Source organism: Budorcas taxicolor, unplaced genomic scaffold (assembly GCF_023091745.1).
Source record: "Budorcas taxicolor isolate Tak-1 unplaced genomic scaffold, Takin1.1 scaffold411, whole genome shotgun sequence".
In the NCBI taxonomy this organism is placed as follows: domain Eukaryota; kingdom Metazoa; phylum Chordata; class Mammalia; order Artiodactyla; family Bovidae; genus Budorcas; species Budorcas taxicolor.
Genome location: NW_026292345.1, coordinates 48,076 through 69,265, shown reverse-complemented (window position 1 = coordinate 69,265; position 21,190 = coordinate 48,076). Strand labels below are relative to the sequence as shown.

The 21,190-nt window shown below is 39.4% G+C and overlaps 1 protein-coding gene across 2 annotated transcripts in view; it reads right to left on the bottom strand.

The window, feature by feature from the left end:
• Positions 1-5,071: 5,071 nt before the first annotated feature.
• The window catches only part of LOC128071380 (DCC-interacting protein 13-beta), a 55,271-nt gene continuing 39,152 nt past the window's right edge, over positions 5,072-21,190 (bottom strand). Inside the window, exons 12-21 of one of the 2 annotated variants that reach the window (XM_052664265.1) lie at positions 21,093-21,135; positions 20,949-21,005; positions 20,760-20,848; positions 15,002-15,160; positions 14,782-14,834; positions 12,708-12,882; positions 8,793-8,829; positions 8,276-8,416; positions 7,412-7,459; positions 5,072-6,159 (exon numbers count right to left, since the gene is read on the bottom strand). In XM_052664265.1, coding sequence (XP_052520225.1) covers positions 6,025-6,159; positions 7,412-7,459; positions 8,276-8,416; positions 8,793-8,829; positions 12,708-12,882; positions 14,782-14,834; positions 15,002-15,160; positions 20,760-20,848; positions 20,949-21,005; positions 21,093-21,135 — 937 coding nt within the window. In that variant the 3' untranslated portion in view covers positions 5,072-6,024. The remainder of the gene's footprint in view (positions 6,160-7,411; positions 7,460-8,275; positions 8,417-8,792; positions 8,830-12,707; positions 12,883-14,781; positions 14,835-15,001; positions 15,161-20,759; positions 20,849-20,948; positions 21,006-21,092; positions 21,136-21,190) is intronic. The other variant, XM_052664266.1, reaches the window with a different exon arrangement.

The window sequence follows — 21,190 nt, the reverse complement described above, 5'->3', positions numbered from 1 at the left end:
CATAGAGTCCTGCTTGACGCTTTACTTTTGGCTGAAGGCATATAGGATACCCGAGAAAACTGAATGAACTCTTACTTCTACATCCAAACTCAGGTTTCTTCTACATTAGGTTCAGTTGAAGTCTTGGTGATGGTTTCGGCAGATTTTTTTTCTTTAAACCAAGTATAATCTAAGAAATCAGATTTAGCACTGTGCAGGCTTTAAAAAAATTACCACTGTGAGAATGAAGTTCTAAATAACTAAATCATTTACTGATTTAAAAAGTACAGAAAGATTTAGAATAAATTTAGTTCCGAACAAGCTATTATTAGCTTTATTTTTGTAAAGATTATATCAGTTAATAGTAAAATGGTTAATCATGGCCTATAATATTTTAATATAATACAGTGATACCTTTACAGTGAAAACAAAGTTTGAAACTTTACATGTAATACTAATATTATTTTAGGAAATACTTGATTTTTCCATTGCACTTGCCTATAAAGCATTTCTTTGGGTAAATTTTGTGAGTAATTCTAACGTTTGATTTCCAGCTTTTGGAATGGGTGTACAATGCCGTGTCTGTTCTCATTGATCACAGTCAGGGTAACTTTCCCAGCTCAAGATGAACACTTTCACTGTTAAAATTCAGAAGAAACAGAATAGGTAGGAAATGTTTTTTATTGTTTCAACATGACTTATAGAATTATGTACAATGGATGGATTAAAGGCATTTAATATTTGTAATTCATACTAACTGTAGAAATGGCCCTGAAGCATGCTGCATAATTAATAATTTATATTTTTATTATCATAAATGTTTATAGTAATGATCTTGCATTTGACTCTGTCAAATTGGTCACCATTTCATAGCAACAGTATTATTTTTTTTTCTTCTCTAACTTCCCTAAAATCATTTCCTTTAATAGAAATTCTAATTAGAAGAGAATCAAAGGTTTCTATCATTTTCCCCACATAAGTCAGTTATTTTATCCGTACTAGATAGAGGTCGCATGCTGACTCCATGGATACCTATGATTACAAAAAGTGTGACAGATCAAATTTTACCTTTAGTTCAAAATCATGTCACTGCAGACTGGATAAGGTATAGTAAGTTTACTTATTTGAAATCTCTGAAAAAGATTAAGCGTATTTAAAAGCTGTTAAAGTGCAGAGCAACAGGGCTGAGTGTCTCACACCTAAGTTAGATGTGCACACGTTTAGATGATGGTCTTCCTTGCCAGTGTATTAATGTTAACATTTTCATTTTTTTCAGACATACTGCAATTTAAAATTTGTGTGAGCATTTGTTGTAAATTCACAGAAAACTTAATGTTCAAATTCTCAGGAATTAAAGACTAACCATAACATTGTCAATTCTAATTAGATTTTATAAAAGATGGTAAATTTGTTATCTCCCTCAAGTGGGGGGCTTTCCTCTCTCCCAGTTCTAAGAGAATACAATATGTATAATAGAACATTAATAAATGCAATTTCCAAAATTTACTTCCTTTGGATGTTTGTTCACAATTGAATGTCTTAAACCAGTAGTTCTTACTTTTTCTGGAGTTCCCTTTAATCTAATAGTATGTGGAAATGTCTTTAAACAAATACTTGCATGCATATAGGCAAGACATTTCAAGTATAAAGTTAGTATTGGCTCCTCTGTGTAGCCCAGGTGGACTTTTTGTTCTTTCCTTTTTATATTTTTAATCTTTCTGTTGCTTGCTGTTTTCAAATAAAAGAACCCAAATGAATGTATCATTTTAAATCTTACTCCTGGGAAGGGATCATTAATCTGTGTTGCTGTAGTGCCATTTGCAGTCATGACTTGGACTGGAACAATATAATAAAGGAGAGTGTTCTAAATACTATGCTGGAGAAAATGTTCTGCTTTTCTCTTCTGAGGTGGTAAATTTGTAAGGTTGTGGGAAAGGTGAGACAATACCATCACATACATTGTCCTCTTACTTTTTTATGCTGGACTGGCCAAATATAAATGGTGAACTTTAGCCAGTTTTAATAATTTTAGTTCTTTTTCCAGCTTAAGTTGCTGAAGTTTCGGACTGATGGTATTCCTTTTCTTAAGAGATTTAATGCTACATTTTTTTGTTTGTTTGTTTTCAGATGTTAGGACAATTAAAAGTTTAGATTGTCACAGATTTGTTTTAAAAAAGAAGTCCAGAATAAGTGGGTCTGTAGCGGTTAACTGAAGTCATAGAACTGTGCAGTAAACTCAGAGATGGTGATGACAAATGAGAATTTAGTTTATACAGAAATTTCTTAAAGGAAAGGTTGATTTGGGCAAGTATATAGACATTTTCCTCTATTGTAATAGTTTGGTTCTTCTTTATCACCTAGTTTACCTAATAGCACTGGTTTTTCCCATGAGTGGAGAATATAATCGGGAAAATAGGTGAAATTTCTCTCTCAATCCGTGTAGATCCGATGTCATAATTCTGGAGTCTGTAATGTAAGATCTTTGTGTATTGAAACATTCTCTGGTAATGCAGTCATTATCATTAATGTGAGGGGCCAAAAAGTTAACACTTCTGTACCCAGAATCTCCTGTTTATATAAAGGTGGCAGTATTACAGTAAACATTTCAGAATCTGTACGAAAGGTAGTAAGGCATTAAAGATGCACTTTTAAGTTGATGTAATTACTGAATATCAGAATCTTCAGAGATGAATGCATTGAAACATTTGGAGGTTGTTTTGTCTCTGGTTTCCTGTGTGCTAATATAGCAGAAGCATATTCTGGAACCAGGAGTGATTTGAATCCTGAGTTGCTGCTTACAAGTTTACTTAACCTTTCTGTGCTTCATTTCCTGAGGCCTAAAATAGTGTAATAATATCATTCATAGATTGTTTGAGGATTTAGTTAATATGTATAAAGCCACTTTATTAGGAAACAGTAACTGTTATAAATACTATTATTATGGTTGCTCCTATTGGCAGAAATTTACTTGGCATGTAATTATTAGCTGTTGAAAAGTTTGAAGATAAACAGTCTGTATTTGACTCTCTGTTGGTCTCATAAAATCTTCCTTTTTAAATAACTCAGTGGAGTGCTGACAGTGTGAGGCAGGTCTTGCTCCTCCCTGAAGGTGGTCTGACAGGTGGCTAACGATGAAAAGGCAGTGCTGGGAGATGCAGTTTGGCGAGGCTAGCTGCCTAAGAAAAGGTCTCATTTTCCTCCCTCCACCTTTCATTTACATGGCACTTGTGAATTTTTCAGAGGGCTTTCCTATGCATTAATGCACATTTCAGTTGACAGAAAGGAAGTCACCCATTGTTTCTGAATTTTAAATTTTTATTTAAAAATCAGATACATGCAAAAACATATCAGTATGTATGTACTATTTAGTGATTGAAAAAAGAATGCCTGTGTAGCCACCAGGTGGGTTATGAGCTTGGACGCTCCCATTATTCCTGCCCTGCTCCCTTTTCTGCTGCAGAGGGAACCACAGTGCACTGCGTTTCTCTTGAGGGTTACAGCTGTCATTATTTTAAACAATAATATGGTGATGTTTGTGTTATTTTTTAAAGTTAATATAAATGTATTTTTACTGTGTGCTTACGACTTTAATTCAGTATCACTTTTGAAATTCATCCACATTGATGTATATAGAGCTAGTTCATTTAGCTTTATTTCCCTCATCCTGGATTACATGAATACACAGATACTTAGTCTGTTGACAAGATCGGGGTTATTTCCAAATTTGGGATACTGTGAATAGTGCTGCTCTAATCGTCATTGTACTTGTCTCTGGGAATGTGTGTTGAGTTTCCCCGGGGTGTGTCATAAGTGAACCTCCTTGGTGGTAGGGCCAGGTTACCTGCAGGTTCATTGGAAAAGAATGCCAGGCTGTTGACCCATCCCAGAAGTGGGTGAGGTGACTCCCATTCCCTGCCAGGAGCTGGATTTCTGCAGTCTGGTCAGTATCGTATCTGTGGTTTTAATTTGCATTTCCTTGATTTTTATATGATTTAACATGTTTCTATTTGAGCCTTTTTTCCCTATGAAATGTTTTCATGACTTTTTTTCATTTTTTTCTTACTAATTTTAGGGATATTTTATATATTCTGGATACTAATTTTTGTTCATGTGTGTTTGCTAATTTGTTGTTCAGTCACTAGGTCATGTGACTTTGCGACCCCATGAACTGCAGCACAGCAGGCTCCTCTGTCCTCCACTATCTCCTGGGAAGCTCAGTTAATTTTGTATTTAATTTTGTATTTTCATTCTATGTTTTCTGTACCTCAGTCTGTTTTTATGTTTGTATATAGAATTATATTATTTTCTCGATTCCACATATAAGTGACACATAGCTCTTTGACTTCACTGAGTATAGTACCATCTATGTCCATCCATGTTGCTACCAATGGCAATATTCCATTCTTTTCTATGGCTGAGTAATATGCCTGTGTGTGCTTGCCACATCTTCTTAAGTCAGTTGTCTATTGTGTAAATAGTGCTGCATGAATCTTTTAGTTTTCATCTTTACTGGATACATACCTAGGACTGATAATGGCTGGATCATATGGTAGCTCTGTTTCATCTTTTAAGAAACTTCCATACTTTCCATAGGCTACACATTATTAAATTTTTACATTAAAAACATCGATTTTTATTGAGTTTTATTATGTAGATATATTATTTTACACCCTGAACAGTTCTAAGCAAGAATTCAGAGGGTGTAGCTCTTGAAGCTTGTCAGAACTTACTGAGCTATGAGCTACTATAGTTATGCTGTGATTTTATGGTGTATAATTTCATAGTGTTTTGACCAGCTCACTGTGTTTCTGATGGTGCCTCTTTGAGTTACAAAAGTTCTTTTATTAATTCATTTAAAAAGCAGCACCTTTTAAAAATTTGGCCTTGAGATCACATTATTTGATTCACCTTGCATCATACATACCCTCTGCTGTGATTTCGTTATGTCCTGGGGTTTGGTTTTTTTTTTTTAATTAGCTGTTAAAGCTACAGAAGCAACTTTAGCTTTCTTTCATGGATGTTGTAGAAAATAACCACAAAAAGAAAAAGAAACAGAATGATAGTTTTTATTTGCTAGCATTTATTGCTAGGTTAATTTATTACAAAGACTGGTATTTCTGTTGAGCTTGGTTATAATTAAATACACTGTATCAATTAAAGATCATTATGCTTATTTCCTAATGGGCTAGGATGTCTGGAACCTATGTGTCAGGGTGAAAATAGGAACTTTTCTACCAAGCCCCACGGCCAGCTGTGCTTCAAGTGAGTTTAAAAATTCATTGGTCCCTTCTTTAAGGAGGGTCTGGCTCAGAAGAAATAGAAATTAGTGGAGCTGTACACTGTCCATGGTGCTCCACCCCTAAAAACAGTATCTAAAGGCCCATACACTTCCAAATGCTGGTTCGTTAAGGTTCCACTGTAAAATCAGACATCTTTTGTGGTACTAATCTGCTTGTCTTTTTATTGTGTGATGTTTGAACAATTACCAGAACTAGACCTGCGTTTCTGCTAGCGCTCGCGGACTTCAAAGCACAGGGCTCATCACCTGACTGCACAAATTAATTCTGTTAGGTCAAAATGATGAGACAGACTTGATTATAAACAGACCAATTCAGAATGACAGGCACTTACAGTTTCATTAAAATACAAAAATAGATTATATTAATAGGAAATATTTAGTGTCTATCAAATTATAAATCTAGACTTTTACCATTTTTTTAAAGGATACTGAAAAAGAGATGACATTGAAATAAAGTGAACAATGCATTTTTTTTCATAGCTTTCATTCTGAGCACTGAACAATGCAATCTAAGAAAAGGACTTACCACAAAGCACCTAAAGTAACATTTGTAGATGGGTATGTTGTCAACCATTTCTTACTGTTTCCCTCCCAAGTCTCAGTATCAAGGCATCAAGAGTACATTCCACAAGCGATTGTCAGCATTCTGAAACCAGGTGGTGAGCCTGTATGTATCAGAGAAGTTGAAAACCCTTAAGGAGGTAGCTCTCCTTCCTGGGTGCTCTTCACCCAGAGGCACAAGGAAGTTATGCTTCAGATTCTGCGCCTCTATTTTCACTTGGACTTCCATCACTGTCATCTGGTTGATCGTTTAATAGTACATATTTTCCATCATTGGTTAGTGGCATGGACAGCATTAATTGAGCCAGTGCTTCTGGATCCTGAAGTTACGGGAGTTTAAGAAGGAGAAAAGAAAACACTTAAAATGCACTTAAAACCCCTTTGGTTTGGCTGTCATTATATTCTGTAATCTAGCCTCATTTCTTCTGACTCTTAGGTATGCCTTCTTGCATCTCTTAAAAAAACACACCTCAATTGTATTACTTCTCCCAAAAACTAGGCCAAGGTTGTACCTGTCAGCCAAAATATCGTTTACATAGCAAACTCAAGAATCATCTTTGTGGAAAGAGTCCAGAGAGGAATTTCTTTCACAGCGCTGACCGCTGTCTTTAAACTCCTTTTTTTTCCTTTTACTCTATACCAAGAATTGCCAACTATGGCCGTTTGGCTCATCACATGTTTTTATAAAGTTTTATTGGAATATAGCCATGCCAATTCATTTACATACTATGGCTGCTTTTGTGTTAAAACAGCAGAGTTGAGTAGTTTGGCAGCAGAGATGGTGAGCCTGGAAAGGTTTATCATCAGGCCTTTTATAGAAAGTTTGCCAACTCTGATCTACACCATAAGATACAAACTTGCCGTGAGTGTTCTTTTTTCATTATGTTGGTCCTAATCCTTGACCTGCCTGCCCCTCCCTGATGGATTAGAACTGCACAAGTGTGATACCTACTAGCTACAGGTTACTATTACATTAGTTAAAACTAAAAATTTCAAATCCAGTTCCTTAGTCACACTAGCCACATTCAATCTGCCTATTAAACAGACCGTCTCTGTTACTACAGAAAGTTCTGCTGGGCAGTGCTGAACTAGAAGCCCCTGGGGGCAGGAACTGTGTCTCTGGCTCACTGCTATAACTGCAAGGGTTTTTCTTACACAGAATTTGCTCTCAAAAATTAGTTGGGTAAATGAAAGATGATAAACTACTGATAGAGAGATCTGAGAGTCTTCACTTCCAGACAGTTTCCAGATAACATCTCAGTGTTGCTGGGCCTGTGACCACTCTGGGGAGTGAGGCCTTAGAGCACACGGCAGATACTGGTTAGTGTCCTTTAATCTGAAACAGGAAACCCAGCCAACCACTGCAGGAGCTGTATCCGTGGTATTTGTTAGCAACGCCACGTGTTTCTAGTGACAGGAACTAGCTGATCAAAAATGCCTGGCACACAGAAGGCTTAAAAGGAAGTCCCAGACGTGGCCACCCTGCCTAGTGAGCATCGCTTTTCTTTTTGAGAGAAAGGTAAGTATACAGATAACTTTGAGTTGTTCAGCCAGCACTAAAATGAACCTTACCTTCTGAACCTCAATGATTTCTTTTCCCAAATTAATAGCATAACATATCTGCAAAAAAAAAAAAAAAAAACAACGAAGTGTTTGGCAAAGGCAGAAAAGGATAAGAACTTTAGAAGAAAATGTGACTCTGAAAGTACAGCAAGGTCACAGTCTGCTCACATCACCATGGAGGCAGAGGATCTGGCTGCAGGAAGTTCGTCAGATGGGGCTTCTGAACACTAGCATCCACCTGGACTGGCCTGCTGTTGCCACTTAATGTTAAGTGAAAACTGACCGTATTAAACAGTCTGAAATTCTTACCGGGTACTTTTTTCCTCTCAGCCATATTTAGCCACTGCATGTTCATACACACAGTGCTTAACAGATACTTCATGAAAGAAGTTTGAATCATTTTGATTAATTCTAGTAGCAGAGGCAGCCACAAAGTTTCGTACTAAAGCAAAGAACAGTTTAGATGTACTTTCCTCACATCTGCTTCCTTGGTTTCCTCCCTGAGAAAAGATTTTCTCCATTGTAACTTTTTGCAAAGAAGAAATTTGAGGTGAACTGCTTTTTAACATTTCCTGATCTCTCCTAAGCAATTATATTTCACCATTAAAGTTCTTCACTCTTTTTGCTTGATATGTACTTTCCATACGGAAATTTTACTCCAATTTTCAGTGGGGCCTTCATAGGAGGTATTCTTAAACTTCTCAGTGGGGACCTGAAGAATAGTTAACTAAATGCTGAAGAGGTTTGTGCAAAATAACCCTTTAAATATCTATCTTTGGACTGAAATTTGGCATCTTCGGTCTAATGCTATCCCAACTGAGCTGCTATTTCGGCCACTTTTGCAGCATCTTTAGATGAAGGAAATAACAAGACCTTTTCGCCTTCTGAGTTGCTTTCAAAAACATATGTGCTCAGAGACTCTCCGCCTGTGGATTCAGGCAAGCGGACCACAAAGCCAACCAGTCTCCTGTTTTCTTGATGAGCAGCAAACTGGGTGACACTGGTGAGTTCAAACTAGAAAAAAACAGGAATAGACTATTACTATGCAACAGACTGGAATTAGGGTCCTTGGTGGCTCAGAGGTTTAAGCGTCTGCCTGCAATGCAGAAGAGCTGGGTTCGATCCCTGGGTTGGGAAGATCCCCTGGAGAAGGAAATGGCAACCCACTCCAGTATTGCCTGGAGAATCCCATGGACGGAGGAGCCTGGTAGGCTACAGTCCACAGGGTCACAGAGTCAGACAGGACTAAGCGACTTCACTTTCACTTTCCATAAAAACAGTGCACATTACTAGTGACATTTAATCTGGCAAGTAAATTTTTTTAAGTGCACACTGTTTCAGGTGACTACAAAGAGTAATCACTACAGTTAGCATGCAACAGGGTACTTACATTGGCCCTTGTTACTTGAGTCTGGGGATCTATCAACCTGAAAATTTAAGAGATTCATTATATCACAAATGTTGGATAAAATTATTTTCTTAGATGAGTTTGTAGAACTTCAGAAGGAAACCACACAAAACGTTAAATATGAAAACTATATTTCCACGTTTTTGTCTGGTTGAGGGCAAGGTGAGAGCACCATGGGACCATCCAAAGGGAGTGAGTGCTCTGGTTTCTGCCTTGAGCAAACCTGTGCAGGTAAACCTCAGGGCATCTTTAATGGAAGATGATGGCAAATAGTGGATTTCACAGTATTTTAGTGCTTATCCGAAGAGGCAGCATTATTATTCTCCAGAAAAATTAACAGGGATGGGTAATACTCTGTGCAGCCTCCTCAGAAATTCCTATCAGCCTGTTTCCCTTAAAGTACCAGAAACATATACTTCTCAGTTTTAAGAAGTTTTCTCAAAAACATGGGGTAGAGGTGAGAACAGTTAAGGGATTTAACAGAGCTGTTCCCAGATTTAACCAAACTTGTCAGTTTGGGTGTAGGAGGAGTAACTTTAGGAAGGTATTCTAGATACTCTCTTAACAGCGTTTTAAGGATCATCCATGTCTGAGAAAACTACCTTAGAGAATTTACTGTTATTTTATAGATAAAAATTTCTACTTTCTAAAACATAGTATTGTGTATATAAATTATTACTGATGTGCTACTTCATAAGTGAAAGTGAAATATCTATTCGCTCTGTTAAAAGATGGTTATAATTCCATTTATATGGAATGTCCAGAATAGGAAAATCTGTTAAAACAGATTAGTGACTAGGACTGAGCAGGGTGCAGGGGAAAGGGAGTGACTGCTAATGGGTGTGAGTTTTTTTGGGGGGGATGATGAAAATGTTCTAAAACTGGGTGACAGTTGTACAAATATGTACATACTAAAAAACACTGCAAATAGGTAAATTATACAGTATGTTGTTATATTTCAACAAAGCTGTCCCCCACCCCATGGTAACAATTTGAAAAATATACACTTATATTTGTTAAAACACAATATTTATCATCAGAGGGCCCAAGACAAATTCCTGGATACTAACTTTATGATCTTATGCAAGTCACCGTGACTTCTCTCATTTGCTTTGTAAAACCGGGATAAGAACCTCCATAAATTTCAAAGAGGTGGTTAACAAAATATGCATGGAATTTTAAGCTGCAAAGCTAAATAATTATTTATGTCTTCATTAGTGAGTATGAATTTAATAATTTTTAAAATACACATCATAAGCATTTCCCTCAAGTTGGGATAACCGAAGTATTTTGTAAAAGTTTTCTATAAATGGAAATTTAAAACTTTTAGTTTGCTGTGTATAACAGGTAACCTGTATTTGCTTTTAAAGATCTGATTTTCTGTGTGACTTCTAAAAACATATGAATTCCCATACAAGGGTTTGTGTGTATATAGTGGTAAAATAGACCTAACATCAAATTGACCATTCTTGATACTTAACGCATCACAGGATTGAAAAAGCATCACCACTATCTAGTTCTAGCTTCATCACCTCAGAGTGAAATTCTGTATCCATTAGAGCAGTCACTTCCCATTCTCCTTTCTTCTCAGCTTTTGGCATTTCTCACTAATCTTTGTCTCTGTAGATTTGCCTATTCTGGATGTATGTGGCTTTTTTGTGTCTGTCTTTCAATTAGTATAATGTTTTCAAGGTTCATCTGTGTTGTATATACTACATATGTAGTATATACTTCATTCCTTTTTTTACAATTTATTTTTAATTGGAGGATAATTGCTTACAATATTGTGTTGGTTTCTGCCATACATCAGCATGAATCAGCCATAGGTATACATATGTCCCCTCCCTCTTGAACCTCCATTCCTTTTTAAGGCTGAGTAGTATCCCACTGTACGTATATACCATCAAATGTCTCTGATGGACACTGGATTATTTCTCTACCTTTTGGCTATTGTGTATAGTACTCTTATATGAATACTTGTTTTAAATTCTTTTGGCTATCAACTCAGGAATTGAATTCTATGTTTAAGTTACAAAGGAACTGCCAAGTTACTTCCCACAGTGGCTGAACCATCTTACATGCCCACCAGCAACGGGTTCCAGTTGCTTCACATCCTTGCTAACACCTGCTATTTTCTTTTTTTTTTTAATCTATAGTCATCCTTGTGGGTATGAAGTGGTTCTGGATATGATTTACATGTTAGTTACTAATGACACAGACATATTTTCATGTGCTTGTTGGCCAATTACATATCTTTGGAGGAATAGATAGTCCTTTGTCCATTTTTAAACTGAGTTTTTCCTTTGTTGATATGTGAAAGTTCTGTGTATTAGATAAAGGATTTGAAAATGTTTTCTCCCATTCTGTGTGTTGTCCTTGCACTTTTTTTGGATTGTGTTCTTTGATGCACTATGTTTTTTCTCAGTGCTTTTACATAAATTTAATCTTTTTGGTGATGATTGTAAGAACAATGAGCCAATGCCTATGAAAGGTCCAGGGCATACTTGGAGAAAAGCTTTAAATAAATGTAAGTTTTTATTCGTAAGAACCTCATTCTCGAAGCAGGGCACTCAAACCCAGTGCTCTGGGACAACCCAAAGGGGTTGAGGGGAGGATGGAGAGGGGGGTTCAGGATGGGGGGGACACATGTACACTCGTGGCTGATTCATGTCGCTGTATGGTAAAAACCACCCCAATATTGTAAAGTAATTAGCCTCCAATTAAAATGAATAATTAAAAAAACCCCTCATTCTTAGTAGGTTTGTAACAAATGAAAAGGACTGATTTCAATAAATGGAAGAAACTATATTTGATTTTTGCCAAAGTACTGGTTAACTTTTTTTGAAACTTACCATTTATTGAGCACTTTCTATGTGCCAGTCATGGCTGTAAATGTTTTACATGAATTAACTCATTTATTCCTCATGACAACACTATGTGGAGTAGGATATGGTTGTTTTCATTTTATAACTGAAGAAACCGAGGCACAAAGGTTAAGTAACTCGCTCAAGTTCAAACAACTAATAAATGCCAGAGTCAGGAATAAGGCTCTAAAGCAGTGCTGCTGTCCCATAGAAATTTAATGCAAGCCTTATATGTAATTCAAAAATTTCTAGCAGCTGCATCAAAAAAAAAAAGTGAAAGCAAGTGAAATTAATATAATAGATCAAAACTATTATCAGCTAGACATGTTACTAACATAACAATTACTTTGCTTTCTCTTTGAGGTGGGTACGATAGTATGAGAGCTTAAATATTGGTATGTGTTTTACACTTCTCAGTTCAGATGACTTAGGTTTCAGATATTACATGTAGCTGCAGTATGGACAGTGCAGGTCTTAATAAAACCTGTGCCAACCACAGCTTGACCACTGTTTGCCATCATTCATACAGCTCTTGTTACTTGAAACCCTAAATCACATAGTTGATATGGCTTGACTTGTTTATTTTCAGCCCAAGAAATATTAACCAGGTTTTCCTTGTGGTGGTCTAGTTATCTCAGGTAGGCTCGTGTTCTGTTTTCACAGTTTTTAAATTTTTATTACACAGTACACTGAGGTGAAAAAGAAAAAACAAAACCCCTTTCATTTGTAAGCTCTGACAGAGAGAGAAACACTCAAATGACAGCATCTTTATGCATAATGGGGTAGGATTCACTCACCACTAAAAACACCAATTTCTAAAAATAACAGCTTTTGTCTTCAAGGGCACTTCTTTTAGCCAGTGTATCTTATGAAATTGAAATGTATTATAAAAAGCAAAGCAGAAACATGAATAGTGTCTTCACTTAATCCAATCAAGCAAGTATTCTGCTGTGAACATTCTAGATGATTAGACGTGACTTAACAGGGAATTAGTAGAAGCTGTAAGAAAGTCCGAAAATGAAACTGAACATACCTCAGAGTCTGACTGGTGACCATCAGATGAGATTCTGTCATCCGGAAGATGTTATGGATAGCCCGAGCAGCCAATACTTGTCTCATTGCTTCGTAAATCACTTCCGTAGTGTTGTCTGTTTTGACTGCCATTGATCCCAAAAACCGAACTATAAACATCTGCTGCAAAAGGGAGTCTGCAAGAGAGCATTTTCTGCTCAGGATCATGTTCACTTCCTGCCTGCTGACCCACGTACAAGAGGCACACGTGCTGGTCTGAGGACAGGCCAACTTCAGATTTTCCTTGCTTTCTGGAGGGCTTTCTAAAGCCAAAACTTCTCAATACTCTGATTATGTAAACCACAAACTGCCAAAGCTCTGAATCTTCTATTGTCTATGTTTTGTCTGTTTGGAACTATTCATTAGACTAGAAAAGCACCTTTTTCTTCATCTATAAAGAAACCAGATGAATGTCCTTCTAGCACTAAAACTCTAGGTGACCACATGTAAGAGAAAGTGTATCATCTTACCTTTTCTCTGAAAATGAGCTTTTCCAGATAATAGAACATTTGGCCTGCTGACAAAATCCTCTTATAGAAGAAAATTTATTTGAAGAAAGTAAGACCTGATGTTGGATCTCACTCAATTTATGCACATCATTTATTACTGAAGGGCAGTGATGACATTCCATAAACTCTGGGAGGTCTCAAACTGTTAACTTACTTGATGCTAATGAGCTTACAGTATTTGCTTCTTGATAATGACACATAACCTGACAAACAGTAACAGCAATCACAACTGGAAATCATGAAGAAGGTTTGAAAGATCGTTTTTTTCCTGTAAGAACAACAGTTCTCCTTTCCACCATTTGAAAGTAAGAAGCCTACATTTTCTTCACTTGTCTTCCCTATTAGTATCCTAGCCCCTAAAAAACAACTGGTGAAAAAACACATTAGGGAAATATAACTGACATGTTATATAAATAAATGGTTACTCCCATATGAAGATAGTTTTTACAAGTTTGATATTTTCTGTTTAGACCGGTAACAAACAGTGTGGACTGTGTGAAAAGTCAGCTAGAGAGTCAGATCTGAGGCACAGCCTGTGTAATAACATTATTTTTCATTTTTCTGCCTAAAGCTGTGAGGACTGCCTCTTCACAAGTCCTACTTTTAAATAAGTGGCATTTCATTCTAATGACATTCTGTGGATTCAGTCAGGAAGCCATGTTAAAACAAAAGGCCTTGCCAGCACTTATAAACTGTCCCGGCTGGGAGCTGCAGCTCTGTGGGGAAGCAGGTTATGGTTAGCTCTATCGGGTGTGTTATGTACCTTACAAGAATGTAAATCAGACAACAACAATCTGAGTTATAATGAATTAAATACCTTTTATTTTTCCCCCCAATTTCATGTCATCTTCAAATTTAAGAATGAGTTGTTTTTGTGCTTTTGGTTTTCTAAAATGAAATAGCATATTTATGACATCTGGATTTTATCCTCTTGGAGTCTGTTTTGCAGTAATATGATAGCAGATTTAGATTTGGCAACATTGCTCTGCAGGAGCTACAAAAAGGTAATGGATGTGGCTAAATGGTACAATGCTTGCAGAAAATCTGTCAACCACCCCTCAGTTTTTATGCTGCTGTTGCTGCTAAGTTGCTTCAGTCATGTCTGACTCTGTGCGACCCCACAGACGGCAGCCCACCAGGCTCCGCCGTCCCCGGGATTCTCCAGGCAGCAACACTGGAGTGGGTTGCCATTTCCTTCTCCAATGCATGAAAGTGAAAAGTGAAAGTGAAGCCACTGAGTCGTGTCCAACTCTCAGTGACCCCATGGACTGCAGCCCACCATGCTCCTCCATTCATGGGATTTTTCAGGCAAGAGTACTGGAGTGGGGTGCCATTGCCTTCTCCGAGTTTTTACGCTAGACCTGTCCTAATAGCATTCTGTCCTAATGAGTTTTCACACAGAACACCTGTGGGTCATAATTTCAATTCACAGTTCAAGTCAAAGCTTTTTGGAACATGACTTCACATTCAAGGGCCCTGATTATTCTGTGCTGGGGAAAGAAAAAGCACACAGAACAAGCCACTTACCTTCTGCTTCTGGAAATGTTGCATCCTCAGTTTCACCAAAGGGATTGGTACGCCTAGGGGGACAGCCAGAGTCAAAACAATCCCAAGGGGGTCAGTTCAAAGAATGCTTAACACCTGAACTCTACGCAAGAAGGGGACGGTCTCTGGGGGTGGGGGTGGGGGTGAGGGGCGGGAGGAGAATGACATTCTCCCAGAAATAACCCCCCTTATTAGCCCATACCTGCCGCCTCTGTTCTGATCAAGGAATTCTGTAGCAGGAAGTACAATGTCAAACTGAATAGGTGTTCCAGGCGCAATTAGTTGTTCAGCTTCAGGTATAACGACTGTTGCTTTCGGAACTATCTTGTCATTTTCCATCTCTGAACCTTTCACATTCTGGCTGGAGTACAAAGTTGGAAAAAACTTTTTTTAATGCCTTTTGACCTTAAGTTTACAATCAAATGAATACATGTCGAATGCCTATGTGACTTTTACAGGTAGATAAGGGAGAAGATCTAACTTACTCTTCCAATAAATCCTTTAAGATGTCATTCACGTCCGTGGTTAAAATTCCTCGGATATTCCCACTACCTACAGCTGGTTCTATGCATGAGATTCCACATGATGCTAGACTGCTTCTTCTATTACCTGTTAATTTCCTGTATCTTTCTCTAAGACAGGTTTTTGAGGGCAGGAGCTGTAGCTAAATCATATTTATCACTTGGTACACAGTTCAGTCGCTCAGTTGTGTCCGACACTCTGTGACCCATGAATCGCAGCACGCCACGCCTCCCTGTCCATCACCAACTCCCGGAGTTTATTCAGACCCACATCCATCAAGTCAGTGATGCCATCCAGCCATCTCATCCTCTGTCGTCCCCTTCTCCTCCTGCCTCCAATCCCTCCCAGCATCAGAGGCTTTTCCAATGAGTCAGCTCTTCACATGAGGTGGCCAAAGTACTGGAGTTTCAGCTTTAGCATCATTCCTTCCAAGGAAATCCCAGGGCTGATCTCCTTCAGAATGGACTGGTTGGATCTCCTTGCAGTCCAAGGGACTCTCAAGAGTCTTCTCCAACACCACAGTTCAAAAGCATCAATTCTTCGGCGCTCAGCCTTCTTCACAGTCCAACTCTCACATCCATACATGACCACAGGAAAAACCATAGCCTTGACTAGATGGACCTTAGTTGGCAAAGTAATGTCTCTGCTTTTGAATATGCTATCTAGGTTGGTCATAACTTTTCTTCCAAGGAGTAAGTGTCTTAATTTCATGGCTGCAGTCACCATCTGCAGTGATTTTGGAGCCCCCCAAAATAAAGTCTGACACTGTTTCCCCATCTATTTCCCATGAAGTGATGGGACTGGATGCCATGATCTTTGTTTTCTGAATGTTGAGCTTTAAGCCAACTTTTTCACTCTCCACTTTGACTTTCATCAAGAGGCTTTTTAGTTCCTCTTCACTTTCTGCCATAAGGGTGGTGTCATCTGCGTATCTGAGGTTATTGATATTTCTCCTGGCAATGTTGATTCCAGCTTGTGTTTCTTCCAGTCCAGCGTTTCTCATGATGTACTCTGCATATAAGAAACATCTATTTCTGCTTTATTGACTATGCCAAAGCCTTTGACTGTGTGGATTACAATAAACTGGAAAATTCTGAAAGAGATGGGAATACCAGACTACCTGACCTACCTCTTGAGAAATCTGTATTCAGGTCAGGAAGCAACAGCTAGAACTGGACATGGAACAACAGACTGGTTCCAAATAGGAAAAGGAGTATGTCAAGGCTGTATATTGTCTCCCTGCTTATTTAACTTCTATGCAGAGTACATCATGAGAAACGCTGAACTGGTACACAGTAGGCACTCACAAATGTTTGCTGAATGAACACTACATTTTGGCCTAGCACTCAACCACCTGGCTTTCCTTCTCCTGAGGGCCTCCCTCTCCCCGCCCTCAGTGCGCCCTCCACTGTGCTCCTCCTGCCACCGACTCTGCCTCAGTTCCACTGCTCACCCACTCTCTCCCACACTGCAAGCGTCAGCTCAGATCGCCCTCCATCCACCAGGCCTTGCAAGCCAGCCTGACCCTCTCCCTCCTCTGCAGTCCTGCGTTTCTTCTCGGGAAGTCAGGAGGACAGTCTTGGACTTCCCTGTGCCTCCGGGGCTTAGCACTGGACCCACACATGCTGTTGGGAGATTGTGGCCAGACAGTAGAGCACTGTCTGAACAGTGATTCACTCTGTCTGTTCTCTTCCCAGTGTCAGCATAATTTAACCTTTCATATGTTTACAGTCTTTTCTCCCCAGCTAGAGTGTAAATGCCTGTGAGGGGCAAAGAAAGTAAAAGTATTTTGATTTCTTACATTATTTGAACCAAAAGAAGACTCAGTATCTTTCCATTCATTTGATATTTTGTATATCAGTATTTCAAATTTCTCAAGTGTGTCAGTAACTTAATATGTTGTAAGGAACTATTTTATAGTATCTTGACAAATGAGCATAATGAATGGAAAGTGGACAGGGATACAATAGACAGAAGAGTAGATGATCAGTACAAGGAGAGACACTTAGTTTAACCTCCACTGTTAACAGAAAAGGAATCCATGGCCTCTAGAGAAGCTGATGATCCTGAATGCGCTCGGTCATCTGGTGGGCGAGCTAGATTAAGAACTGAGTCTTTCCCACAGTGTCACACTGCCTTAGTAACCAGAATGACAGAGTCACACCTGCTATTCAATGCAGTCTTTAAGAGGGGAGTGTGATACAAGTGACTCACTGGAGGAAGGTGTGAGTCTGACTTCTTTCACAGTCTGTCCGTCTCCCTCCTTCCCAAGCTCATCTCTCTGGCCCCCCTTGGCTGACCATCATCTAGTTACACTGATACCTTTCAGTTCCCAAAAGACACCAAGCTCTTCTCTGCCATTCAGCCTCCACAGCTGATGTCGGGAATGCAGTACGTCTGGCTCTCTGCAAGAGAGGCTACTTCTCATCTCTTACTTCTCAGTTTAAATACTATCTCCCCCGACAGGCCCTAAATTGGTCTCCTCTTTATTCTTTATGACAGCATTCTTATCTTTACCATAATGCTTTCTGTATTTCAACTTATTTACCTTTTGCCTGTCTTTCCCTAGAAGTCTGTAAGTTTCATGCTCTAGCTCATTGCCTGGCCACATACTGAAAATTTAACAAACGTGTGTTGAACAACAGGATAAATGAATGAATATCAGATATAAGTAACTGCAGAACGAGTGAAGGCCACACGAGATTTGCTTGGAAGTGAACGCAATTTGTCCCCAAGAACAGTTTCTCTGCTTCATTCCCTGTCATCAAAACATTTCTTTATCCTTAATGAGTGGACCCTAAGAGAGTACCCCGCCCCTCCACTGCTCAGAGACCACCTGGCAGCCGTGTGTCACCCTTCCAATCTCTGGGCAGATTCAGCCAGCTGGCTAGTCTTTTTTTTCTAGGGATTCTTCTATGGGGTCCTTTCTAAGAATGTGGTTTACATATTCTAGAGCAGAAGAGAAAAATCAGTTACTGAATCTGAGCTGCAAACTGTTTTTCAGAAAGCGAATCACACCTTTTAATTACTAACTTTGGCACCCCAGAAAGACGGTGTTTTAAGAGCGGGAAGAGGTGGTCTCGGAGGTGGTCTAATTCATTTCATGTCAGAGTCGGGACAGAGGCCTGGAGTGTTGATGACTCACTCAGGGACATCTATCTGTGTTCAGAGCAGAGCACGTCTCCTGACTTCAGTGCATGTTCTCCACTCTGTCCCCTCACACCCGCCTGGCTTTACAAAGAGAGGACCGACACTGACCCAGTCCGAGGCTCAGAGAGGAGCCCCACTGGCTCGATCTGTATTTCCATCTCCATTCATAAAGTGCTTTCCTTAAAGCTGCACTTGATAAGTATGCTACTTGTGTGTAAACTGATATCCTTAAATTAGGGCACTGGAGTGTTCTCAAGACTTGTTGCCTCCTCCTCATTTTCATTCCCTTGGCTCAAGTTCTCCTCACAGGACATTCTATGGGGCCCTCTGCCCTTCTCTTCTCCCACCCCACCCACTCTCTCCTAGGAACAGTCACCAAGCAGTCTTCCCACGCCGTTCCGACTGCCTCCCCACTTCTCAAAGCCTGCAGTCCTGCTCTGCTGCCATTCTTTCAAGACTCAACCTGTCTTCTGTTTCATCTCATGCTCTTCCTCCTCACATCCCCGTGTTGGGTGCGTGAACACTGGCTCCACACTGCACAGCACTGAGACCCTGGGAAGTTACTTAACTGAGCTTTCTGACAACTTTCTTCTGGAATCACTGGACGGTATCCGTAAAACACGTAACGGGGTTCTTTCTACCATGCCATTGAAGATGGGTGCCTGATGCACTCATGATTTAACTCACCCTTTGATACCACACTTTCATCAGCATAACAGATAAATCAGCCTTCTATTATTTAACTAATGGAAAATCCCATTTAGATACAGGGGGGCATTCCTAGAATAAATCCTAATGCAGCATTCTAAACAAGAGGATAGCTGTCTGTGTGAAAATGCTCACTATAAATGACAACAGCAAGTAAAGGAAGGGAAGACAACCAATGTAGTCAAACAGACAATAATTGATGGAATAGTGTGGAGTCAAAGCATCACCCTGCTTATTTAACTTATATGCAGAGTACATCATGAGAAACGCTGGACTGGAAGAAGCACAAGCTGGAATCAACATTGCCGGGAGAAATATCAATAACCTCAGATACGCAGATGACCACCCTTATGGCAGAAAGTGAAGAGGAACTAAAAATCCTCTTGATGAAAGTGAAAGAGGAGAGTGAAAAAGTTGGCTTAAAGCTCAACATTCAGAAAACGAAGATCATGACATCTGGTCCCATCACTTCATGGGAAGTAGATGGGGAAACAGTGGAAACAGTGTCAGACTTTATTTTGGGGGGCTCCAAAATCACTGCAGATGGTGACTGCAGCCATGAAATTAAGACACTTACTCCTTGGAAGAAAAGTTATGACCAACCTAGATAGCATATTCCAAAGCAGAGATATTGCTTTGCCAACTAAGGTCCATCTAGTCAAGGCTATGGTCTTTCCAGTAGTCATGCATGGATGTGAGAGCTGGGCTGTGAAGAAGGCTGAGCGCCGAAGAATTGATGCTTTTGAACTGTGGTGTTGGAGAAGACTCTTGAGAGTCCCTTGGACTGCAAGGAGATCCAACCAGTCCATTCTGAAGGAGATCAGCCCTGGGATTTCCTTGGAAGGAATGATGTTAAAGCTGAAACTCCAGTACTTTGGCCACCTCATGTGAAGAGTTGACTCATTGGAAAACTGATGCTGGGAGGGATTGGGGGCAGGAGAAGGGGACGACAGAGGATGAGATGGCTGGATGGCATCACTGACTCGATGGTCGTGAGTCTGAGTGAACTCCAGGAGTTGGTGATGGACAGGGAGGCCTGGTGTGCTGTGATTCATAGGGTCGTAAAGAGTCGTACACGACTGAGGGACTGAACTGAACTAAAAGCAACAATTATGAAAAAAGTAAAAATATGAAAATATGTATGTGAAACAAATGCACATATGAAAATAACACTGTATGTGCTGATAAGGCCTGCAGCTGTAACATGGACACACAAAAGGTGATTTTCTTCCTTATTTTAAAAAATTTTGTTTTGGTTCCCTAACTCTGTTGATACTGATACAAATGTGGGGAGAACGCCTATTAGACACTCAATGCACATTCTATTTGCTCAGGCTGGAGCTGCATGGGCCCTGGGAAGGACGCTGATGTTGAAAGCTGACAGCTCTGAATCCTGGCTTGGCCCCCCATCTGTGGTGTGACCTTGAGCAAAGTGTTTACCCTTTCCTGGTCAGAGTTACTGGTTCTGTAGTACAGGGCTGAACTGGGAGGTCTGGAAGGATGAAATTTCTAGTACATGTGAAATTCCTAATACAAAGTTTGGCTCCATAAAAGCTACTTTTCTTTTGTCCTTTAGTTACCTGGGGCATGGACTTTCTTGTTTTTTTGCAAAGCTTGTAATTGGAGTCACTGCTTGGAGAGCCGTCTGATTCAGCTTGATGGCGACTGCCTAAAAATCCACAGGAAGACACACTCAGGTCCAGGAGGTGGACGCTTACCTTTCACACTAAGAAAAGTGCTGAGATGCAGGGGTGGTGGCTGTGAATTACCTCTGGGTTGTCAGTCAGGTAGATCTGTCTGGAGATGTTGTTTATTGCACATATCCACTGCAAAGGACATTAAAAAAAAAACACCTGCTGAATCCCAAAGTCACCCACCATACTACAACAGAAGGAAACAAATGAAATCTTTACCTCTTCATTTTCCTTTCTGCTTTCTGCCTGGAGGATTATTCCCCTGAAATAAAGTACATCTAAGTAAGTGCTTCCCAGATCTCTGTGACTGGGGCATA